This window comes from Lepeophtheirus salmonis, chromosome 10 (assembly GCF_016086655.4).
Source record: "Lepeophtheirus salmonis chromosome 10, UVic_Lsal_1.4, whole genome shotgun sequence".
In the NCBI taxonomy this organism is placed as follows: domain Eukaryota; kingdom Metazoa; phylum Arthropoda; class Copepoda; order Siphonostomatoida; family Caligidae; genus Lepeophtheirus; species Lepeophtheirus salmonis.
Window position 1 is genome coordinate 21,670,514 of NC_052140.2, and position 19,699 is coordinate 21,690,212.

At 33.4% G+C, this 19,699-nt stretch overlaps 2 protein-coding genes across 5 annotated transcripts; one reads left to right on the forward strand and one right to left on the reverse strand.

Annotated features, from left to right (window-relative positions):
- Positions 1-1,653: 1,653 nt before the first annotated feature.
- LOC121125457 (blastula protease 10) lies at positions 1,654-8,685 on the reverse strand. 4 transcript variants are annotated; one of them, XR_011782128.1, is made up of 10 exons: positions 8,627-8,685; positions 8,232-8,566; positions 7,265-7,548; positions 7,025-7,209; positions 6,150-6,299; positions 5,957-6,091; positions 5,791-5,894; positions 2,972-5,723; positions 2,551-2,838; positions 1,654-2,485 (listed from the first exon to the last, which is right to left on the reverse strand). XR_011782128.1 is itself a non-coding variant. In XM_040720658.2 (7 exons), exons 1-7 carry the CDS (start codon positions 8,682-8,684, stop codon positions 5,797-5,799), a joined length of 1,236 nt encoding a protein of 411 aa, XP_040576592.1. In that variant the 5' UTR covers position 8,685; the 3' UTR covers positions 5,785-5,796. The 4 variants fall into 4 exon arrangements, 2 of the variants coding, with proteins under 2 accessions (XP_040576592.1, XP_071747678.1); XR_011782129.1 differs by having other exon boundaries at positions 2,972-5,741; XM_040720658.2 differs by lacking the exons at positions 1,654-2,485; positions 2,551-2,838; positions 2,972-5,723 and having other exon boundaries at positions 5,785-5,894; positions 7,034-7,209.
- Positions 8,686-18,184: 9,499 nt separating this feature from the next.
- LOC121125567 (uncharacterized) lies at positions 18,185-19,604 on the forward strand. The gene is made up of 6 exons (XM_040720763.2): positions 18,185-18,279; positions 18,379-18,430; positions 18,790-18,950; positions 19,000-19,169; positions 19,225-19,308; positions 19,370-19,604. Exons 3-6 carry the CDS (start codon positions 18,831-18,833, stop codon positions 19,572-19,574), a joined length of 579 nt encoding a protein of 192 aa, XP_040576697.1. The 5' UTR covers positions 18,185-18,279; positions 18,379-18,430; positions 18,790-18,830; the 3' UTR covers positions 19,575-19,604.
- The last annotated feature ends 95 nt before the right edge of the window (positions 19,605-19,699 follow it).

Genomic DNA, 19,699 nt, shown 5'->3' on the forward strand with positions numbered 1-19,699 from the left:
TATTATATTTTTTCATAAAAATATTTTAATACGGGTTTTTATAAGTAAGGTTGATAGTTTTGGTAAGGATACAAAAGCGTGCGAAGAGAAGGGAATAAATACTTAAAGTATCACTGATTAAAATAATAAACATCTTCCTCTATCAAGAACGTTATCAATTCCTCCCTTTATTATTCAATATACATATAATATTAGATACTGATAGTTGATAGAGAACTGAATAAAATGTCTAAAATAACGTCGCTTTCTGTCTGGATTTCTGGAAATGGAGGCCCAGGAATTTGGAAATACTTACCGGACGAGAAACAGATGGCTTGCCGGATTTTTCGATATAAATGTGCCTTTAGTCCCTTGTCTATAATTACATGCCACTCATTATCCTCATCTCATATCAAGAGCATGGATATTCATCTAAAAAATCAAGTTAATAATGAATACATCAAGTCAGACTAAAACTCTGATCTCACAAAGATGCTTATTGCATGTAATATGCCCTTATCATCCTACGTTCAAAAAGTTTATAGAAATACTCCCATTGTAAATTGTGAAGTTGAGAGAATTTTCAGCATGTTTAGGAGTCATCCACACCAAATTACGATCAAAGTTATCAGTAAAAAGTATAAAATATTTACTAATTTCGAAATGGACTCTGATTTGTGTACTATCTAATAGTAAGTATTCATTTAAAAAAATCTAGTCATAAAATAGGATTCTATATTAGCTAAAAATATCAAGAATTATGATACACAACTAATTATATGTCTAAAACAAAAACGGGGGTAGTAGCAATGGATGGTTCGCAACTAGTTTGTCTTGACACTAGTTTCTTTGCTTAAAGACTTGGGTATGATAATTAGGTTTTCCAATATTACATAGTCAATAAAAATAATTTTTTTATCACTATAGGCTTAGCTATGGTTGATAGGCTCCAAGAAATGATGTTCAGAAAACTCATGAAAAGGTAAAAACAACGGCTTAAATGGTCACAACAACGGGGGTGGTTGTATTGGGTGTATCATTATAATTAGCAATTGTTATGTATTTCATATTTGCTTTCATGTTCTTATCTTCTTGTATTTTCTTGTATGTATTATAAGTACTGTATTTTACATAGTATAAATGGTCATGTATTTTGTAAATAAATTAGAGTATGGTTTTGTATAATAAATAATACAGATGTTCCTGTAAAAAGTGTTTTACTCCTCCACGCATTTCTTCTCCTCAGGTCTCTCGGTCATCCTGGATCTCTCCTACTATAAATAAGTTTGTGTCTCTCCCTCGTCAAGACGTAACAGCAATTGTGCGTATCCTTCATGATAATAGTATGTTGTTATACAAGCATAAATAACCGGGGGAATTTTTTTTTGATGCTCTTAATAAGAGTAATATCGCCGGACATTACTACATAACTAGCTTTTGCTCTAATTCTTTATAATGTCATGTTAGAAAACTACATTAAGTCAAGAATGGTTACCTGAATTGTCTTATCAGTTATAAAGGAGTCTTATTTTCATATCTAAGATAAGTAGTTAAGGTTTAAAATTTGACTGCACGGATTAACTTTTCTTTTTTTAGATAAACATGAAATAAATGAATGTAGGATTCTACAAGCTGTTCGTATTAAAATTGGATGGAGAGATGTATTTAATTCTAATATTTTTTTTATGAGTATATTTATTGTCTAATTTTATGATTTTGACATTTACTTTATTATTCATAATTAGTTAGATATCATCGGTAGAGCTATATCTATTCTGTGCACAATTGTATATATCAAATTCTACATGAGGTAAAAGGGATGATGATCCTTTTGATTAAAATCCACGTCCAGCTTGTGTTTTGCAACCTAAAGTTATAACATATTTAACTGAATTACGATGTCAGAACAAGAAAATATTATTTGGATCGATCTATTATTTCAATATTCTGTATTTATAATTTATTTTTATTATTAGTTATATGATTCTAATTGTTTAATTTTGTACATTTAACATAAATTTATGATGATCTATTTTTGGTATGCAGATTATATTTAATCTAAGCCTTCTTTTTTTAAACTTGGAACTTCAAATATATTGCAAAATACTCTACTTTGTTGTTTCATTATATTATTCTGAGAATATGGTTCATATGAATTACAATTTCATGAAGTGTGACGGTTTCAAATATACTGTAACGGATTTAAAACGTCTAAGTTAATTATACATTTTGCTAATAAATACTTTCGTTATACCCTCAAAAATCATAACAAAGTTGGCAGCTGATAATCACATCAGTATTTTGAACAATGATACCATAAGTCTTTCTCCCCCCCCCTTCTCCTTGCACGCGTTTTTCTCTACAGGATTATCAACTTTATGCCTTCCTATATTTGCCCATCACGATTTAAGAAATCTTGCCAAGAATGCTTGCCCATTTGCGACATTGATCACACACAGTATCAACTATGGCTTCGATTGTAGTTTCTGAGCTCATTCTTGACTCTCTATGGTGGAGTTGTTTGATATGAGCAAAGTTAGATGATTCAGGGAAATAATGAAGTATTCTTACCTTTGGAAGCAGTTTTAAATATTTTTTAAATTGTGTACCCGGGTCGAAGATGAGATAAAAATTTTCTATTGATGTTGTGTTGGGTGAGTAATTAAAGTCTAGAGCTCACTACCATAAAGAAAATGAGTGAAGAACTTCCTGTTGACTGAGTGGTTATCATCTAATATGCCCACAACTATAAATCCGATTTGATAGAGGGTTTTCATAATTAGAGTATATTTGCAGGTGAGGAATTCAGCGCTGAATCTGGTAATTAGTATATAAGGGACATCATCCTTTTTGAGTCTCCTGAAATGTTAAGTTATTCAATTAAGTACATATGTATTATTATGAATTAGCTCAATATTTTCATTTTAAAGTAAGTTAGCCGTTTATCCAAGGCTAGAACCTGTTTTTGAGCTTGTGCCAATGAGAACCCTACCTTAGTTCCAGTTGCCTAATAAATTGGCGACCACTTTGGTGTACGGAATGGGTAATATAATCCCATTTCGTGAAATGAAGGCTGCACAGTCTTGAATTCTTAGTAATTATCTATATTTTTGAATTCACTTTGAGATCCACTTCCTGTCTTGGAACAGGCCTCTCCCATACAAGATCCAGATTATGAGGCACATTGAAACCAGGAAAACTATAATATAGGATCTTAGAATTATTGAGGATCCCGTCATAACTTTGACGATATCCGGGGGGCACAGTACTTCCAACCCATTACAATTAATCTGATGAGATATATTTCAATTATTTTCATATATGTAAAGATGAAGACTTTGAAATGATATGAAATCAGTCAAAGTAAATATATTTTTGATAAATAAGTTATATAAAACTTAAATTACAACTAAAATTGTAAAAATAAATATAGGCTATCAATTTATAGTTTTGGCCACTTTCTTAGGGAAATAAAGCACTAACCTAGTCACATTCATTATATTTTTTAAAAGAATTTCATAAAAATAATATTCAGGTTTTTTTAGAGGAGTGAGTTAACTCAAGATTTAATAAAAAAATACATTTTATTCTCCTTTAAATCAATATTATATTCTTAATACTTTTCAGTTGGCTCATGAAACCTAAACTCTGGCTATGTGCATTTATTTATTTATATTGATAAGGCCATGTTAAGGATTTATTCGTAAATTCAGCCAGGATTAGTGAATTTGATTAACTGTTTTGTCTTACATTTTTATTTTTTAGATTATAACTTTTTCCGATGTGAGAACTGAGACATAGAACGGTAGCTACTAAATTTTGGCAATGAACCCTGGTGGCTTCTCAATAACACAGTGGAACTGAAGCACACCCGATTAATTTCTTATATACACATTTATGTTGATATATATATATATTGTTATAATGAATTTAATAAGGTAGGTATGATTATCAATAGTCCTTAAATTTACACATTTATTTCACATCCCCTCATTTTTATTGACGATAAATACTTGCTACAAATAAAGCCAACAATATGTGTAACTGCGTACTCAACAATTCCGATTTTACTTCTATTGTATGATAGGCGATATCCAAGCTGGGAGGATAGGAGAAGGGAGAGCCATGGACGTCTCAAGATGTCGATGGGAGTGCACTGCAACGCACACAGTCTACGTATTGTACAAAATACCGATTTATTGAGAGAAAAAAACTTGTAGGAGGCGTGTGCAAGTGTTTTGGGGGATCCCCATAGATATGTTGGATTTTCATTACTTAAATGGGAGAAATCAATTTGACATCATTTATAATTAATATAAATAAATTCTTAATCTTTGAACAAGTTTTTTTTTTTTTTAATTTGTTGCTTCGGTTAATGGCACCATTCGCTGGACAATAAGTCATCTCAAGATAGACTTCAAAATTACAGATAGGGTGTAATAGATCGAATAAGGAAAAAAATGGACGTTAATACATTTACTTGTCTAGTATCTTCAAAAGTTTTCAACCAAAGTACATGAATTTCAATCCGGCATTAGTACCTTCAATCTTTATTACTCAGTAATATGAAAGTTCTTTGTCTCAAGGTTAATAGAAATACGACTGATGTTTGAGTTCCCCAGGTCATAGTGTATAAGTAGTTGCGTGATTTGTTTACATTTTACATATAAAAAGAGAAACAATTATTAATTGTATAATTTGACAACGTCTTCATCGCAGTTTTTACAGAGGATCACTTTGCAATAGTGGACTACAGCGAGGAACGAAGAAGAGTGTCGGATTTCACTCAATTCCATTAGGAATATTAAATTGAAGGCTTATTAGTTATTATGTGTTAACTCTTCAGCCTTTTCATCATCAATTCTATCATTAAATCCAAGAACAAAATATTTGTAATTACTTATAAGTTATTTGTATTGACTGCCATTTGTTAGGATGGCTATAAATTATCCTAAGCATTCTTCAAAATAGACGATACTAGCTGAAAACTCCTTGAAGAGTGTGTGGAGTTCAATTTATCAAAAGATCGTGTTACTTTGTAACTCCCGGCATTCAAAAATAGGTCATTTATATAAAGTGTAACATAATTACATATGCAAGAAATCATTAATTAAAAAAAAAAAATCATATATGCATTGCTATATAATGATGTAATTACACTTAAGTATCTTAAAACGAATAAATAAAGAACTGATTAATCCACAGTCAAACAGTTCCCATATTGACTCTTTGTGGATTTGACACAAGAAGAAAACTTATCTCCCAATAGCATTACAGTTGTGTTAAAGAAGAATTCTTTTACTTGGAAAAAAATATTGGCCATCCAATTTCCGAGGAATTGCTTCACAAGGTTTTTAGACTTAGCTACAACACAGGCACTCACATTTCGAAAATTTATTGTTTAAAATTAAATAATCACCCTAAAAAAATATATTAATTATTTCCGTCTCTATTTTTTATCTAATGAAATGAGCAGTTTTTCGCATGTTACATGCTATTTTTCTTTTTGGCTAATTTTCTTTACAATATTAATAAAATTATTATAATCGTTTAAAAGTTTATCATGTAATGAATTACGCTTTATTTTTGGAATCTATTTCTTATTCAGTCCACTAACCGGATTATCAAAATGTTTATGATGCATTAATTTATTGTATTTATTTGAATATTAGCTATACTCTAGTTGTAAATCAATCATCCTTATTTCCAAAAGATTGGATATGCCCATTTTTGTTGTTTTCAATCTTAAACAAAATTAGTATCTGGTTTTAATAAGTAATTTAGTGTTAAAAAGCAACTAAAGAGTCTAACCTGGAATCAACAAATGCCACATGTGGCTTTACAATTTTCTTTTAAGTGAGAATAATTACAAAAGTCCTTAAGACCATCACAATTTGAGAGTAAGTCAACACAGTCTATGACAAAAGTAAATGATAAATAATATATATGAAATATCAAAAAATTCTAAACTTATTACTTGTTTCCGGCTTTTTAGTAGTGGTTTGTCCTTGCCCAGGGCACAACTTACATGATCTTGGACAATTATCAGCGATTATCTTATCGGAACAATAAGATAAATACTCACCGCACGTATCGAACTTGTCAAAGCAATCTGAAGTATATGACATTTGATGTTTTTGATCAAATTGCAAAATTTAACATTTGATTACCTGAAGTGGTTGTGTTAAATGTGGTAAAAGTTGTTGTAGTATCAATGTCTTCTAGGCACAGCTTACATGTTTTTTGACAGTTCTCGCTGGTGTGTTCAAGGGAACACAATTCTGTCATGCTGTCGCAGAATGTCCATTTATCTTCACAAACTGAAACGATAAATTTAAATTTAGTTATTAAATATATTAGTACCCGGAATATCAATTGAAAAAATACGTGCGTATGACATGCAAAAACGGGTAACCTGACTGATAAAACTTAAAAAAAAGTGTTTGTATCTTTATTTATTGGGGATCCCTGGTAGCGGGTTGTTCGGAGTATTAATCTATTCAATTTGAGTACTTTTGTACACAAGTGATAACTAAACCATAGAATACTCTTTCATTTTATAACTATTTTCATAGATGAAAATAATGTCTTTTTGTAGATGCTACATGAATATATGATTTTTTATTCTCCATTGCTGTTAGGAGTATTCTTGAGTAGAGAACATAAACGTACTATAAACCATAAAGTGGAACCAGAAATGTTTTTAATTATGAATTATTTAGAGTAACGCTTAGGAGTTGGACTCGGAGTAGAATTGAGGATCAAAATCTGTAATTTATGCATATATATTCGCAAAATAAAGAAATAATTTTGTGTTTATTTCCTTCATTGGATAAGTGACCACAGATAATTTAATGATCTCCTCCAAAATCCTCTGCATTAGTACTCAGGTTCGTTACAATTAAGTCTATGTAATATTTTTATGTAGATACAAAATACTTATGAGTATTAAAATACCCGGTTCTACCCGAGTCCGAAGTTCAATTATCCGTATCTATCCTTTTCCAAAAAAAATATATAAGACCCATCCCTATAATTTTTATACTTTTTGAACCTGTTGTTGTAGCATTTGTCAGTGATGTTGTAGAAAGAGTTGATAATCGATCGCAATTATATTTGGCTTTAACTTTCAATGCATCCAATTCTGTCATTCCTATTCTTTGACCAATTCGAATTCCCAACGGTACAGGTCTGAGTACCTCCATTGTATTTTTATCTGACGTTTGAAAACTATTTTGAAGTTATATAAAAATAAGAGACAGTGATGAACTAGTTATCGACTCACTCATCCAGTCCATAATGCATCACAGATCCATATTCGTAAGGATACCCAAAAGTGTCAGTTGTAAAACCTGAATAACAATCATCAAAGGTTGTTGCAGTTGACTTGGGTTTGCATTTGGGGGGTATGATAGTGGTGTTATCATAAATACTTCTAAAATAATTGCTTATGGCATCTCTCTGAATCATATCCCAATGTATTCTGACATAACTATCTCGGTCAGGTCGTGTTTGCTCATGATCATATCCAAGAATATGAAGCATTTCGTGTTGTGCAATTCCGAAGATCTAAAGAAAAGTAATGTTTTTATTGTATGTTGGCAACGAAGATAGAACATTTAGAAATTAAAATGAATAAGAGTGGATAGGATCTTTACTCCAGGGGCTCCAGAGTAATATTAAAAAAATTGAAATCCTTTAAAATGACGTATTTGGGAAAGGTATATCCGTGGAACTTTAAATTCATTTACCAGATTACTGTGGATTGACACATATACTTAAGAAAGCTACTAGCAATACATTGGGAAACCCCTTTGGGATGTGGATAAATGTATAAATGTCTATATATTATTAAGGAATTTGACACATATTTAAAAGGAAGAAAACTAGCGAAATACTTATGTCATTTGCTAGACTTAAAATAACATCCTCTTTGGACTAAGAAAACAAGAAAAAGATAATTATCCAAAAATTGACTCCCAATTATAAAATTAACTTTCTTTGAAGCATAACTACTTGTTGGGAATTTATATTTTTATACAATTGTTTTAAATATTTAATTGTCTCCGTCTAGTTGTTCAATTCGACAAGGAGTTATGTTTAAGAGGCCCTTTTTACCTTAATTATATATTAGAATCTATTTATTTTATAGAATATATTTATAGTTACGACGTTTGTTTTATAAATGAACAATAGGTTCTTAAAAAATCTTTGGATTTACCAAGAAAACTTGCTCTTATTTTTCTACTTACCATGCAAGTGGAAAATCCATTGCTTCTTTGCAAATTCAATACATGCTTTCCTCTATATTCATTATAACCAAGGACAGCAAAACATCCTGCCTCATCGTTTTTTATGTAAACATAACTATTTTCACCATTCCTAGGAACCCATCGCACACATGTTTTCTTTTCTATTCCATCCATAGCAGATTGGATTAAACTCAAATCATCCTTACTGAATCCTTCAGCTAATATATAGGGAACAGTATTGTTAGGCCACACTTCTCCTCCTAATATATTTCTGGATACAATTTCCTCGTAACTATACTTATCATGGATGATTCGACATTGAGCATAGCTCAGTTCTAGTATAGAAGATATTGATTATTTGAGAAAGATTTTGACTTACACGAAATTGAATCTACCGGAATATGCTCCTTCAAATACTGTTAAAAGAAATAAAACTATGTATATGTTCCACATCTTACAAATGATTGGTAAATTTAAGAGTAAAACACACGTATTTATACCTGAAATGTGGATCATTCGTTTGTATCATATGTTTCACAAAATTGATATTGATATTTGCCATGAAAATCATTTGTAGATCCGTCGTGAATATAATCATGTGTCATTGGTTCTGTATACAAATATAATTTTAAAGTAGTTTATGACTAACTGTCTTTAATCATTATTTTATATTTCTTGCTGATATTGTATATTCGGAGAAATGTAAATGCATTTTGCTAGCTTCATCAAAAACATTTGGAAATTCGATATTTTGTGTTTGGATAAAGGAAACTGCAAGCATTCCCTCGACATGCAACCAAAAGATGTTATTAGTATTGGGAAAAAAAATATGGAGAGGAATTTTTATGTATAGATTTTTTGTTATAGCGTTGCTATACATTTGTAATTCCGTTCTAGCCTAGCTATTTTAGAAACAAACACCAAAACTTAACAATAAGAATCTGGTCATCCTGAATTTATCACCTCTACGACATGTTTTACTTCTCTTACATCATCCTCTTTCTGTTTCTACCCTTTAAGAATCAAGACGTATAAATATCAATGGACAGTAGTTTAATTAAAATTCAATAAACATGAATGAAAAATCCGTAGAAATAACGACGCAGGTCAAGCTATCGTCTGCATTAGCAAGTCCTTATCATCTTCGGTGGAAACGTTTGCTACCTACGGGGTAACCCACACAAAATCGGACGCGAAATTCAAATCCTTTATTGATGAATTTATAGCTTTGCTTCTAATGAAATATAACATTAATACAGTAGACATAGTTCATGTCTACTAGTTACTTTGATAGTTGAACTAGGAGTTGAAGAGCAACAATGTGTCATTAGCAATGAAATTTTCTAATTGTGCTAAAATGGCCCCAAGACCAAAAGGGGAGGCATTAGTTGACAAAACTAGCGACAGAGACGGGGCATAATGAGCAAGAACAGGTGAGTTAGCTATAGCAGACTTTATATTTCGAAAACTCACCTTTCTTTTTTCAACCACGAGAAAACCACCTCCGTCTTCGTCAACTCGAGAACGGGATACGCGTCCACTGATAGATGTGGTACAAGATGGCCATAGTATTGTACGAGGCCCAAGAACGATTTCACCCCAGTACACGATGCCGGAACCGGGAAGTCCAGAACCAGTTGAATTAACTCTGGATCCAAGGATCGGCCACTTTGAGATATACATAACCCGAAATAATTTAACTCATCGTCCATCAAGATACACTTGTAGGGCTTCAGACAACCCCCAGCATTCATGATTCGACTGAACACTTCATTTAAAATTCGACAATGTTCCTCCTTACTTTAGTATATGACTCTTCATACCCCGAATACCTCTCAATAGCTTCCCTTGAGCTGTCTATAGAATAGCAGGAGCCGAGGCAAGACCATAAGGTAAGACATTATATCTATAAAGTCCTAACTGAGTATTTATAACCAAAACTCCTTTGATTTTTCTTCCAACTCAAATTACTTGTAACATCTTGCGAAATCCAATTTTGAGAAGAACCGGGCTTATGGAAGGTCTACAAACACCTCATCTGGATGAGGTAGCGGGTGCAACATCTTGCTCATTACTGGCCAGATAGTTTGGGTAAAGTCGGGAAAATCCGAACACTTCCATCTGGCTTGAGGACCGAAACAATTGCAGAGGCCTACTCTGAAGAATTAATCTTGGAAATGGTAACACACTTTTCCATCTCTCGAATCTCCACCATTTCTATTTTCCAGAAACTTCTCTCGGAATTCCAAAGAATCAAGTACAATGCATGCGTTAGTAAGATTGAGTAGCATAACGAAACCCAAGTTCAAGTAATCCTAAAAACCTAGGATGGGCTGCCCAACAGGAGACACAATAAACTTACGACGAACCGGGGTAGAGCCATTCAATGTAATAGACAACCTGATAGAGCCAAGAGTATTGACTTCTCAACCAACAAAGACCTCTATTGAGCCCTATTGAATTCTTGACCCCTTTTGACATGGCCACTAGATATTTACGTTTGAAACAAGGTCGATAAAAAATTTAATTTGTCTCCCATTTATCATGAGGAAGGGATAAGATCTATTCTCTCCTCCATCGTTTAACTAGAATGGAATAGATAAACTTCAGGTCGCAGATGACGGACAGCATAACCTCAAATGGATCAGTTTTCCACACCGGGTAAACTCCTTACCAAACACAGGGCATTTTGACTTCTGGAAGACATGTTTTCTCCCACAAAATTTGCAATTTGCTCCGTCCACTTTTGGATTAGCCTTGGACGTAGACCACATCCCTTTGGAACGACAGGATTTTTTGTGCCCTTAATTTCCGATGCCATGACACTTTCACTCGATCCAATTTATTTCGCGTGGCTGATTGAGGTTGTCAACTTTGTGCAGCCTCTCTCGAAGAAAGTTTGGGAGAACCATGGAGACGAAGTGTTCTTGACCAAGAATAATTTCGTCTTCGAATGAGGCCTTACAGCTCAAACACGAGAATCGACTAAACTTTGCCTGACTGCGCAACCAAGTTACGAGTAACATATGTTTTAAATCCTGGTACTATACACAACTAGATGAATATGCCTAGCAAGCTGTGGAGGATTTATTATTGCAGTATTGAATTCAAATAAATTTTTTTCAACTTTAACTCGCAGTTTGGAGTCTTTGAGCTCATAATTTTAGTTGATTTTAAAGCTTTATCTTCGAGTTAGTTAGATTTAGTTACTCATTTGTGGGCCTTTCGCAAAGTCAGTTGAAAAATCAAAAAAAGGCGAATGGGTGACGTTTGACACTACCCTGGCTTCTTGTATTTTAATTTCATTTATATGGTGTTGTGATAAACCGGTTTAATTTAAATGGATATTTAATAAAGTTTAATGCATCAGTGAAGCTGATACAACCTCTCAAAGATGACAAAGGATGAAAATGTACTTTAGAAAAGAATTTGCATTGATATTGGTACGATGTTTTAACCACCAGCCTATCTTAAATGAAGCTCTTACTTTATAATATTGTTCAATACTTTGATGCCATCATACTGTTGATTAGTTATATCAATATTATCAGTGGTGAATATTATTATATGTATCCCTCCCCCCTCAGTATGTTAAAAAAAGAAACCAAAAATTAACATGGTAGCCCTCATAATTTGCTGGTATATTTGAGAGTACAGCAGCTTAGCTGTCATGACGTTTTATTCTATTGGCTGTGAGTAGCCCTGAGAGAGTTGGAAAGAAAGAAAACACAAATCCTACTCCGTATATACACAGGAAGAAGTAAGAACATACTCATAGACAAAAATTACTCTGATGAATATCTTCAATTTAAGTCTGAGTCCAACGAGTACCAACACCTAATCCAAAACAAATCCTCAATTTTAGTCTGCTTCTTTCATAAGCTGTTGTGTCTTGACGAGGTTGAGGAGACACAAACTATTTAAAAGGGGAGAGATCCAGGATGACCGAGAGAAGTGAGGAGAAGGAAAGGCATGGAGGAATAATACAACAGTTATTTATAAGAACATCTGTATTCTCATTAATACAAAAACCTACTCTAATACATACATAAAATACACAACTATTTATACTTAAAATCAGGTAAAAGACTGTACTTTACATATATATATACAAGAAAATAAGAGAAGAGAAGAAGGGGGAAGGAAACACAATACATTACATAAGCTCATGCAAATTTTCAATCCGACTTCGTGTCGATCAATGGTGTATAGGTAGGCACGGTTTCTCTATTGTATTGTTTATGTATTATTAATTATTAATTTGTGTTTATCAAGGATGAACGATTTTGTCAAATAAGATGAAAACGACCCAGTCTGAATCATTGGTGTTTTTTCATATAATGTTAATGCTCTGAACTAATGAATGGAGAGAGCTGATGGTATGGATCCAGAAACTGCTGTTTATCTAACGAATCCTAAGTGATCGACACGTTTTTGTTAAATAATTTGCGTTGATATCACTGATCATGCAGATTACGTAGTTATGCAGATGATATCCTTCTCTTAATAGATAGTAAACATTCTAGTACACGTGTCATTGGGATGCAGGATGCTGTAAATTTTGTTCTAGAATGGGAGAAAACAAATGGTTTCACCTTTCATCCATCAAAACACAAATGAAGTACCTACGTGTGGTGCTTGATCAAGTACTCACTTGGACCGAACACCCGAAAAAAAAAAGCTGCAAAGTATTTCCATATGTGAAACATGGCAAAGGCCGTCATTGGGCAAAAGGGGGGAGTTGTCCCCAGATAAAGTTCTCTGCCTCTACAAAGTCATGATCAGACCCATCACACCAATGGGTGTCTTGTATGGGGGCACACCGTTATTACAAAGAAAGGTAGAATAAGGAAATTAACCACCATTCAGAGTAAGGCACTCTCAGGCATGACTCATACCCACCGATCAACACTAACAATAGGAATAGAGGCAGCGTTAGCCTTCACTTCCCTCCACCTGTACATAGAAGCGCAAGCAACGAAGTCTAGAAGGAGAGCAAGGCATTTTCTCCAGGGCACCCGGGATTGTGTCACTGATCTTCCAAGGAGTTGTGGGCATAATTTCCTTTGGGATAAAATAGATGATCAAGTTGAATTGAATAAAATAAGTGACTATATCACTGGCAATCGTATCTGGGTCAACAACCGTCAAGTTCAACACCCTAATACAATTTTATATACAGATGGATCCAAAGATGAGAAAGGCAACACAGGTGTGGGATGAGCTATCACTCAAGGTGGCATGTCAATTCATCAATGATCAGTATAATTAAATAACGAAGCATCAGTCTTCCAAGTAGAAATCATCACCATCACCCAATAAGTGGTAGCTCTTCTTAACCAAGACAAGCCATCAAAAAAGTAATAATTCGATCAGATCCTCAATTGACAATTGCTGCTATTCTGAGCCCGTTTACAAAAAGTGATACAGTATAGAAGTATCAGGAAATATCAAACATCGAAAAATGTGAAATAAACATTTATTTGGATTCGTGCAAAGGCCATTCAGATATTTCCGGAAACGAATTTGCAGACAATCTTGCAAAGAGTGATGAAGAAGCGCCAGAATCTCCGGAAGCTCAGGTGGGGAGGTCTTATGCATCCACCCTACAGTCCAAACATGGCACCAAGTGACTATCACCTGTTTCTGTCTATGGCCAACAGGCTTGGGAGTATAAATTTGGCCTCAATAGAAAAATGGAAAATTGGTTGTCAAAGTTTTTTGTTCATTGGGACAAGGGCTTTTACGAGAAGATCATTTTGAAGTTAGATTTACAGATTTTATATGAACCAGTAAAACCTTAAAACATTTGTACATATTAGAGTATACATTAAGGCATAAACAATTAATAACAAAACAAAACAAAGCTGAGACCTCTAGCTTACGTACATGTCGAGAGATTTGAACGTGATCAACAAATTTCCATTCACCTAGTCCTTGACGCAGGAAAAACTCTGACAGAGATATCCAATGAGTGTGGCGTCTCCAGGACCATCATCTACGGCGTAAGCAGATCCAAACTTTGGAAAGGAAGAATAGCCTTGACAAAAAGGATAAACTTGACCTGGAGGAGTTAAAGTAAACAACTCAGGGCAATCCTCTCGAGTCCAAAAGGGCCCATGCTAGAGACCCCGGAGTTTCACACCAAACTGTCCATATATATATTAAAACAGTGGATGGAAAGAACATTGTGAGGGTGGAAGGGCCACTTTTGACATCCGCAATGAAGGAAACCAAGCCTCTTTTGAACTCTTTTTTGACACTTTTGACTCCCCTACAGCCCTGATGCCGCCACCCTGGACTACACCTTTTGAGTGCAAGTCGAGTTAAAGGACTGTAGTGTCCGTTATCCAAACACCGGGGCCCTCAAAGGTGATGTCAACCAGGACTGGGACCACATTGCAGAAAACTACATCTACAGTGGATGCCAGGCCTTCTGCCGCTACCTGGAATCCATGATTGCCGCTGTTTTGTGGAAGTTATATTCTCAATTAAGGAATTATATCTTGTTGAAGTTTAAAATTCAATGTGTTCAGATTTTAATGGACCACTCGGTACACGGATTGTAAAACAAATTTATTCATCAGACCAAGGAAAACTAAGGATCTCATTAACAAGATTAAAAAGCAAAAAGATGACACAATAAGTGCCTAGAGAGGAAGCCTGGAAGTGGATGGAAGGACGACAGACTTCCTAGACCAGTGGTTCCCAACCTTTCAAATATAGCTGCCCATTTTAGACCAAGCAATCAGGAAGTGACTCCAATCCTTAAAATGTCTTAAACACATTTTTTTTTCTATAACAAACGGTCATATATTGCGATTTATTCTTGAAGTAACTGTACATTCCGTAAATATATGATTAATTTAAAATTTATTCATACAAAATTCCAAAAGCGCCTACACAACCTTAATTAATTGCAAATCAATTCCAAATTATTCGAACAAACAAATTTCACACCGTTATGTCAAGTATATTTATGAACTGACTTAAATAAGACGGCTGGTATTGTAGTTTTTTAGCTAGCAATTCTATTCTGGGCTCTGTTGTCGATTTGGCACACCTCAAGCCGTCTTCGAAATCTAATTTATTTCGGTACTTGTTTTTAAGGATGAGAAGTTTGGAGAATGATGTTTCACATAAGTAAGTTGTTGGGAACGGCAATAAATTCCTTATTGTGATTTCTGATATTACTCAGAACTTTTTGAATTTTTTTGCCCAAAATTCTTGTAATTTTTAGTTCACCAAACCATGATTTAGCTTCAAAGCTATTTTTATGTCAATGAGTTCTTCTTCTGCATCTTCAGGGACATCAGATACACTGACATTAAAAGGGTCGATTGTTAGGGGGATAGATTTGGAACATTTTCATATTTGAACAGTAAGATTTTTCAAATCTTCTGGTATCAAGACATACAAGTCTTTGATGTCAATTTGATTTGCCGCTTCTTCAACAAGTTGTGCAAGTGTTGGGAACATGTATAATTTCTTTTGATTAATTTAGTTGATCCAGAGTACCAATTTCATTTTGAAAGACGATATACTTTCAGACAAAGATATTATCGTATTATCTTTACCCTGTATTAATAATATTAAATGTCGCAATAATGTCGACCATGTATGCCAATTTGCACAACGTAAATTCATTCGTAAACAATGATTCAAATTCGTTTGCATTTTGAGAATCAATAAATATTTGCAACTCTCCTCTCAATTCAAAAAATCTCTTCAACGCCTTTCCTTTCGAGAGCCACCTTAGCTCTATGTGAAACAATAGTGCTTCATGGGTTGAACCCAAATCTGTACATAAAATTCTGAAGAGCCGTGTTACAAGTGGCCTTGATTTAACGACATTTACGGCTTTGATCACTCGGTTAAGCACTTCTTTGAATGGTTTAGGCAACATCTTGGTAGCTAAAACTTTTAAGTGAATCATGCAGTGAGTCCCAATTACTTCTGGACTCACCTTTTTAACTAACGATTGGAAGCCAGGCTTACGATCGAGCATTGCAGGTGCCCGTCAGTACAAACTCCGCACAATTTCACCCATTCGATTGAATGTTCTTTGAAGAAATCATCAATTAAATCAAAAATATCAGCAGCAGTAGTTGACGTTTGCACAGCCTTACAAAACAAGAAATCTTCCTATATATTTTTATTTTTCTAATGACAAGCATACACAAGAAGTTATGCAAAGTTAGTCACATCAGTTGTTTCGATAGTTGTATGTTGAACAGCCCAGTAGGAGTTTCTTTTAATTCTTGAATAATTTGGCATAAAATTTCCTCGGGCAGTTATCCTTTGTTATACCGTATTGGCACGGATAGAGGGGATAATTTATTTACTGCTTCAGGACCGATCATGCGACGCACAATATCTTTGGTTCTCAGCTATTGGGTGTGGTTTCTTAGCTTATGCTATTCTTAATGCAACCGTGTATGAAACTTTAATGGCGGCTAAATTTTTGTTTTGAAATAATAAACTGCTATTAAGGCTGCGACTTTTGACACCATCAACTTTTACTTTAAAAAAATCAATATTTTTATCTGTCAAGGCAGGGGGGCTTAGTTTGGAGATGTCTTTGAAGTTTAACTGGTTTCATAGACTCATGGGCAAGCACTTCCAAACATACTACAACCTGTGGTCTTTCCACACCTACAGGAGCTATGTCAGTGAATCCCCACTTCAAGAAATCAACACTGTATTTTCTCTTTCTTAGACTCATTTTTAAAGGGTTAAGAATCACTCGAATACAGCGTGTAATTGCAAGTGCAAAATCATATTTTATGGTTAGATTTAAAAAAAATTGAATACTTACTGTGAGATAATACAAAATTCAGAGTTCCATTTCGATATTAGTAAATACTTTTTACTGATAACTTGATCGTCATTTGGTGTGGATTACTCAAAACATTTGTATATGTATTCTATAAATGACATCAGTACCAACATCCTCCATTAATTTAATGATGGTTCCTCCGTAAGGGATAGGTTTACCCATGTATTTCTCCATAAATTTTTTAAACGTAGATGATTAGCAATGGATAAGGTTATATTACATGCAATAAGCATCTTTGTAAGATCAGAGTTAAAGTCTGACTTGATGTATTCATCATTAACTTGATTTTTTAGATGAATATCCATGCTCTTGATATGAGATGAGGATAATGAGTGGCGTGTAATTCTAGACAGTGGACTAAAGGTACATTTATATCGACAAATCCGACAAACCATCTGTTTCTCATCCGGTAAGTATTTTCCAAATTCCTGGACCTCCCTTTTCATAAATCCAGATAGAAGGCGACGTTATTTTAGGGATTTTATTCAGTTCTCTATCGACTATCAGCATCTAATATTATATTAATATTGAATAATAAAGGCGGGAATGATAACGTTCTTGATTGATAGAAGAAGATGTATATTATTTAATCAATGATGCCATAAGTATTTCTTCTCTTCTCCTCGCACGCTTTTCTATTCTTACCAAAATTATTACCCTTAGTCATTGGTGTTGCCACCCCTAGGTAGGGAACCGCTGTCCTTGACTTTTTGGCTTTCAAGGGGCCTCAAGATCGGCATGTATCTGTACTTGGAGGTCATGAAAACAGTAGTATTTTCCTGGTTGAAGACAAGCTGCCCCTTTGGCAATTTTGTTTCCTGCAAGAAACAAAAAAATCAAAATCAAAACTGGTGTGAAGAAGACTTGGCCCTGGCTTCCGTCCTTGTCGACTGTAACCCTTTTGACAATGGGATCTGGGGTGCCATCGACAGGAAGGTGGTGTCAACTGCATATGGAAGTTGCCACAATTTGGCTCGCAGAGTACATTTAATAAAATAATATTTATGGAAAATTTCTTGATATATGTGCAAAACCTTCCTTGAATTTTCAAATCGTTTGCATTGACGTCATAATTAAACAAGTAGGTTGATAAAGAATTACACCATATTATTTATCATTTGATAAGATATCACTATGATATGAAAATTTAACTCTACATTGCCAATGCAGTTTCCAAATAAGCAAGACTCGGGTATAAAGAGCAGCATGGTAAAATTATTCCTTTAAATATTTTTTTTAGTTGTCCATCCCTGATATTACCATTTGGTGTTAATTCCTTTATCTTCCCTCTTTTTGTTTACAAATTAGGATTCAAAAGTGACTGAACCCATCAGTTAAAAGTAACATATGTGAACTTCAGGTAAGAAAATAAGTGTTTTTATGTTAATTGGTAGAAGTGTGAAACATAGAAATTAATATTTTTTTTTTTCCAAAACACTTTTGCATAACAATTGCACGTACAAAATGGCTGATATTTTACTGAGTAACCGCCAACAGATGCATGATAATTGTTCATTTACTAAATTAATGTTGCATATATTCCGTTTTAACGGGCATTTTGCAAATTGCCCACCCTATTGGGTATCTGAGGGGGATTAATTTGAAGGAGGAACATAAATATTGATGAATAAATCAATATTTTTACTAAAGAGATACTAAGTCACCTTACTGTTTGAACACAACTCCTATATTCTAAATTAATCTTTTATTTTATTTTAGATACTAACTTATTTCAGTATAAAAATCAAGTAAGGAAAATTATGTTTCATGAACAATTGATTAGGGAAGTATTCAAATTTCCATGTTTATGGAAAAAGAATGCAACAAATTGTCGAAATAGTATTTTTAAAGTAAGGACATGGTTTCAAATTTCTAAAAAAGTAAGTTAAATTTTATATTATTTAAAAAAAAATTACGCTAAATATGTAGATGGGGATTGACATTCAAATCATTCAAAAAGAATGGAGAAATATGAGATTGATGTATGGAAGAGAATTGAAGAAAATACAAATGTCTAAAAGTAAGGGACCTCCCGTAGAAAGTTCATGGAGATATTTTAAATCTTTGAGGTTTCTCGAGGATCAAATTAAACCACTTAAGTAAATATAATTAATTCAAATATATATGTATATTTTAATAAATATTATTAATTAGACCTGAGATAAATCATCAAAAAAATAACTTTATCGAATCAATTAAAATTGATACAAAATCATTATCACCAGCTACTGCGGGCTTGTAAGGAATTAAAGTACGAATATAATCTATAATTATATATTTAAACTATTAATATTTTTAGATTAGTGAAAGAACCAATGCCTTCAACATCAGGAATTAAATCAATAAATAAAAAATCAAATGATTATTTAGATAAATTTAATATAAAAGAAATAGACAAATTTATATTTGAAGAGTTTGTGAGGGTTTTAAATAAAACAAAAGGAAAGAATAAGAAAGAATATAAATCCGAAATTTATAAAATAATATTGGTATATGATAATTAAATAAATAAATACATATATAACCAATCAAAAGTTCAAAAGATTTTATTTATATTAAGTTTGTTTATGTTAAAATTCAAGCCTAAAACGATCTAAGGATGAGGACTTAAAATTAGAATCATCTTTGA

Excerpts from the sequence above, each read along its gene's own strand:
- LOC121125567 (XM_040720763.2), top strand. The coding sequence starts at position 18,831 with ATGTTTCATGAACAATTGATTAGGGAAGTATTCAAATTTCCATGTTTA. Across the intron at positions 19,170-19,224 it reads GATCAAATTAAACCACTTAA|ACCTGAGATAAATCATCAAA; the intron begins GTAAATATAATT and ends ATTATTAATTAG. Across the intron at positions 19,309-19,369 it reads TCACCAGCTACTGCGGGCTT|ATTAGTGAAAGAACCAATGC; the intron begins GTAAGGAATTAA and ends TAATATTTTTAG.
- LOC121125457 (XM_071891577.1), bottom strand. The coding sequence starts at position 8,684 with ATGTGGAACATATACATAGTTTTATTTCTTTTAACAGTATTTGAAGGA. Across the intron at positions 7,549-8,231 it reads ATGGATTTTCCACTTGCATG|ATCTTCGGAATTGCACAACA; the intron begins GTAAGTAGAAAA and ends ACTTTTCTTTAG. Across the intron at positions 7,210-7,264 it reads ATGCATTATGGACTGGATGA|TTTTCAAACGTCAGATAAAA; the intron begins GTGAGTCGATAA and ends ACTTCAAAATAG.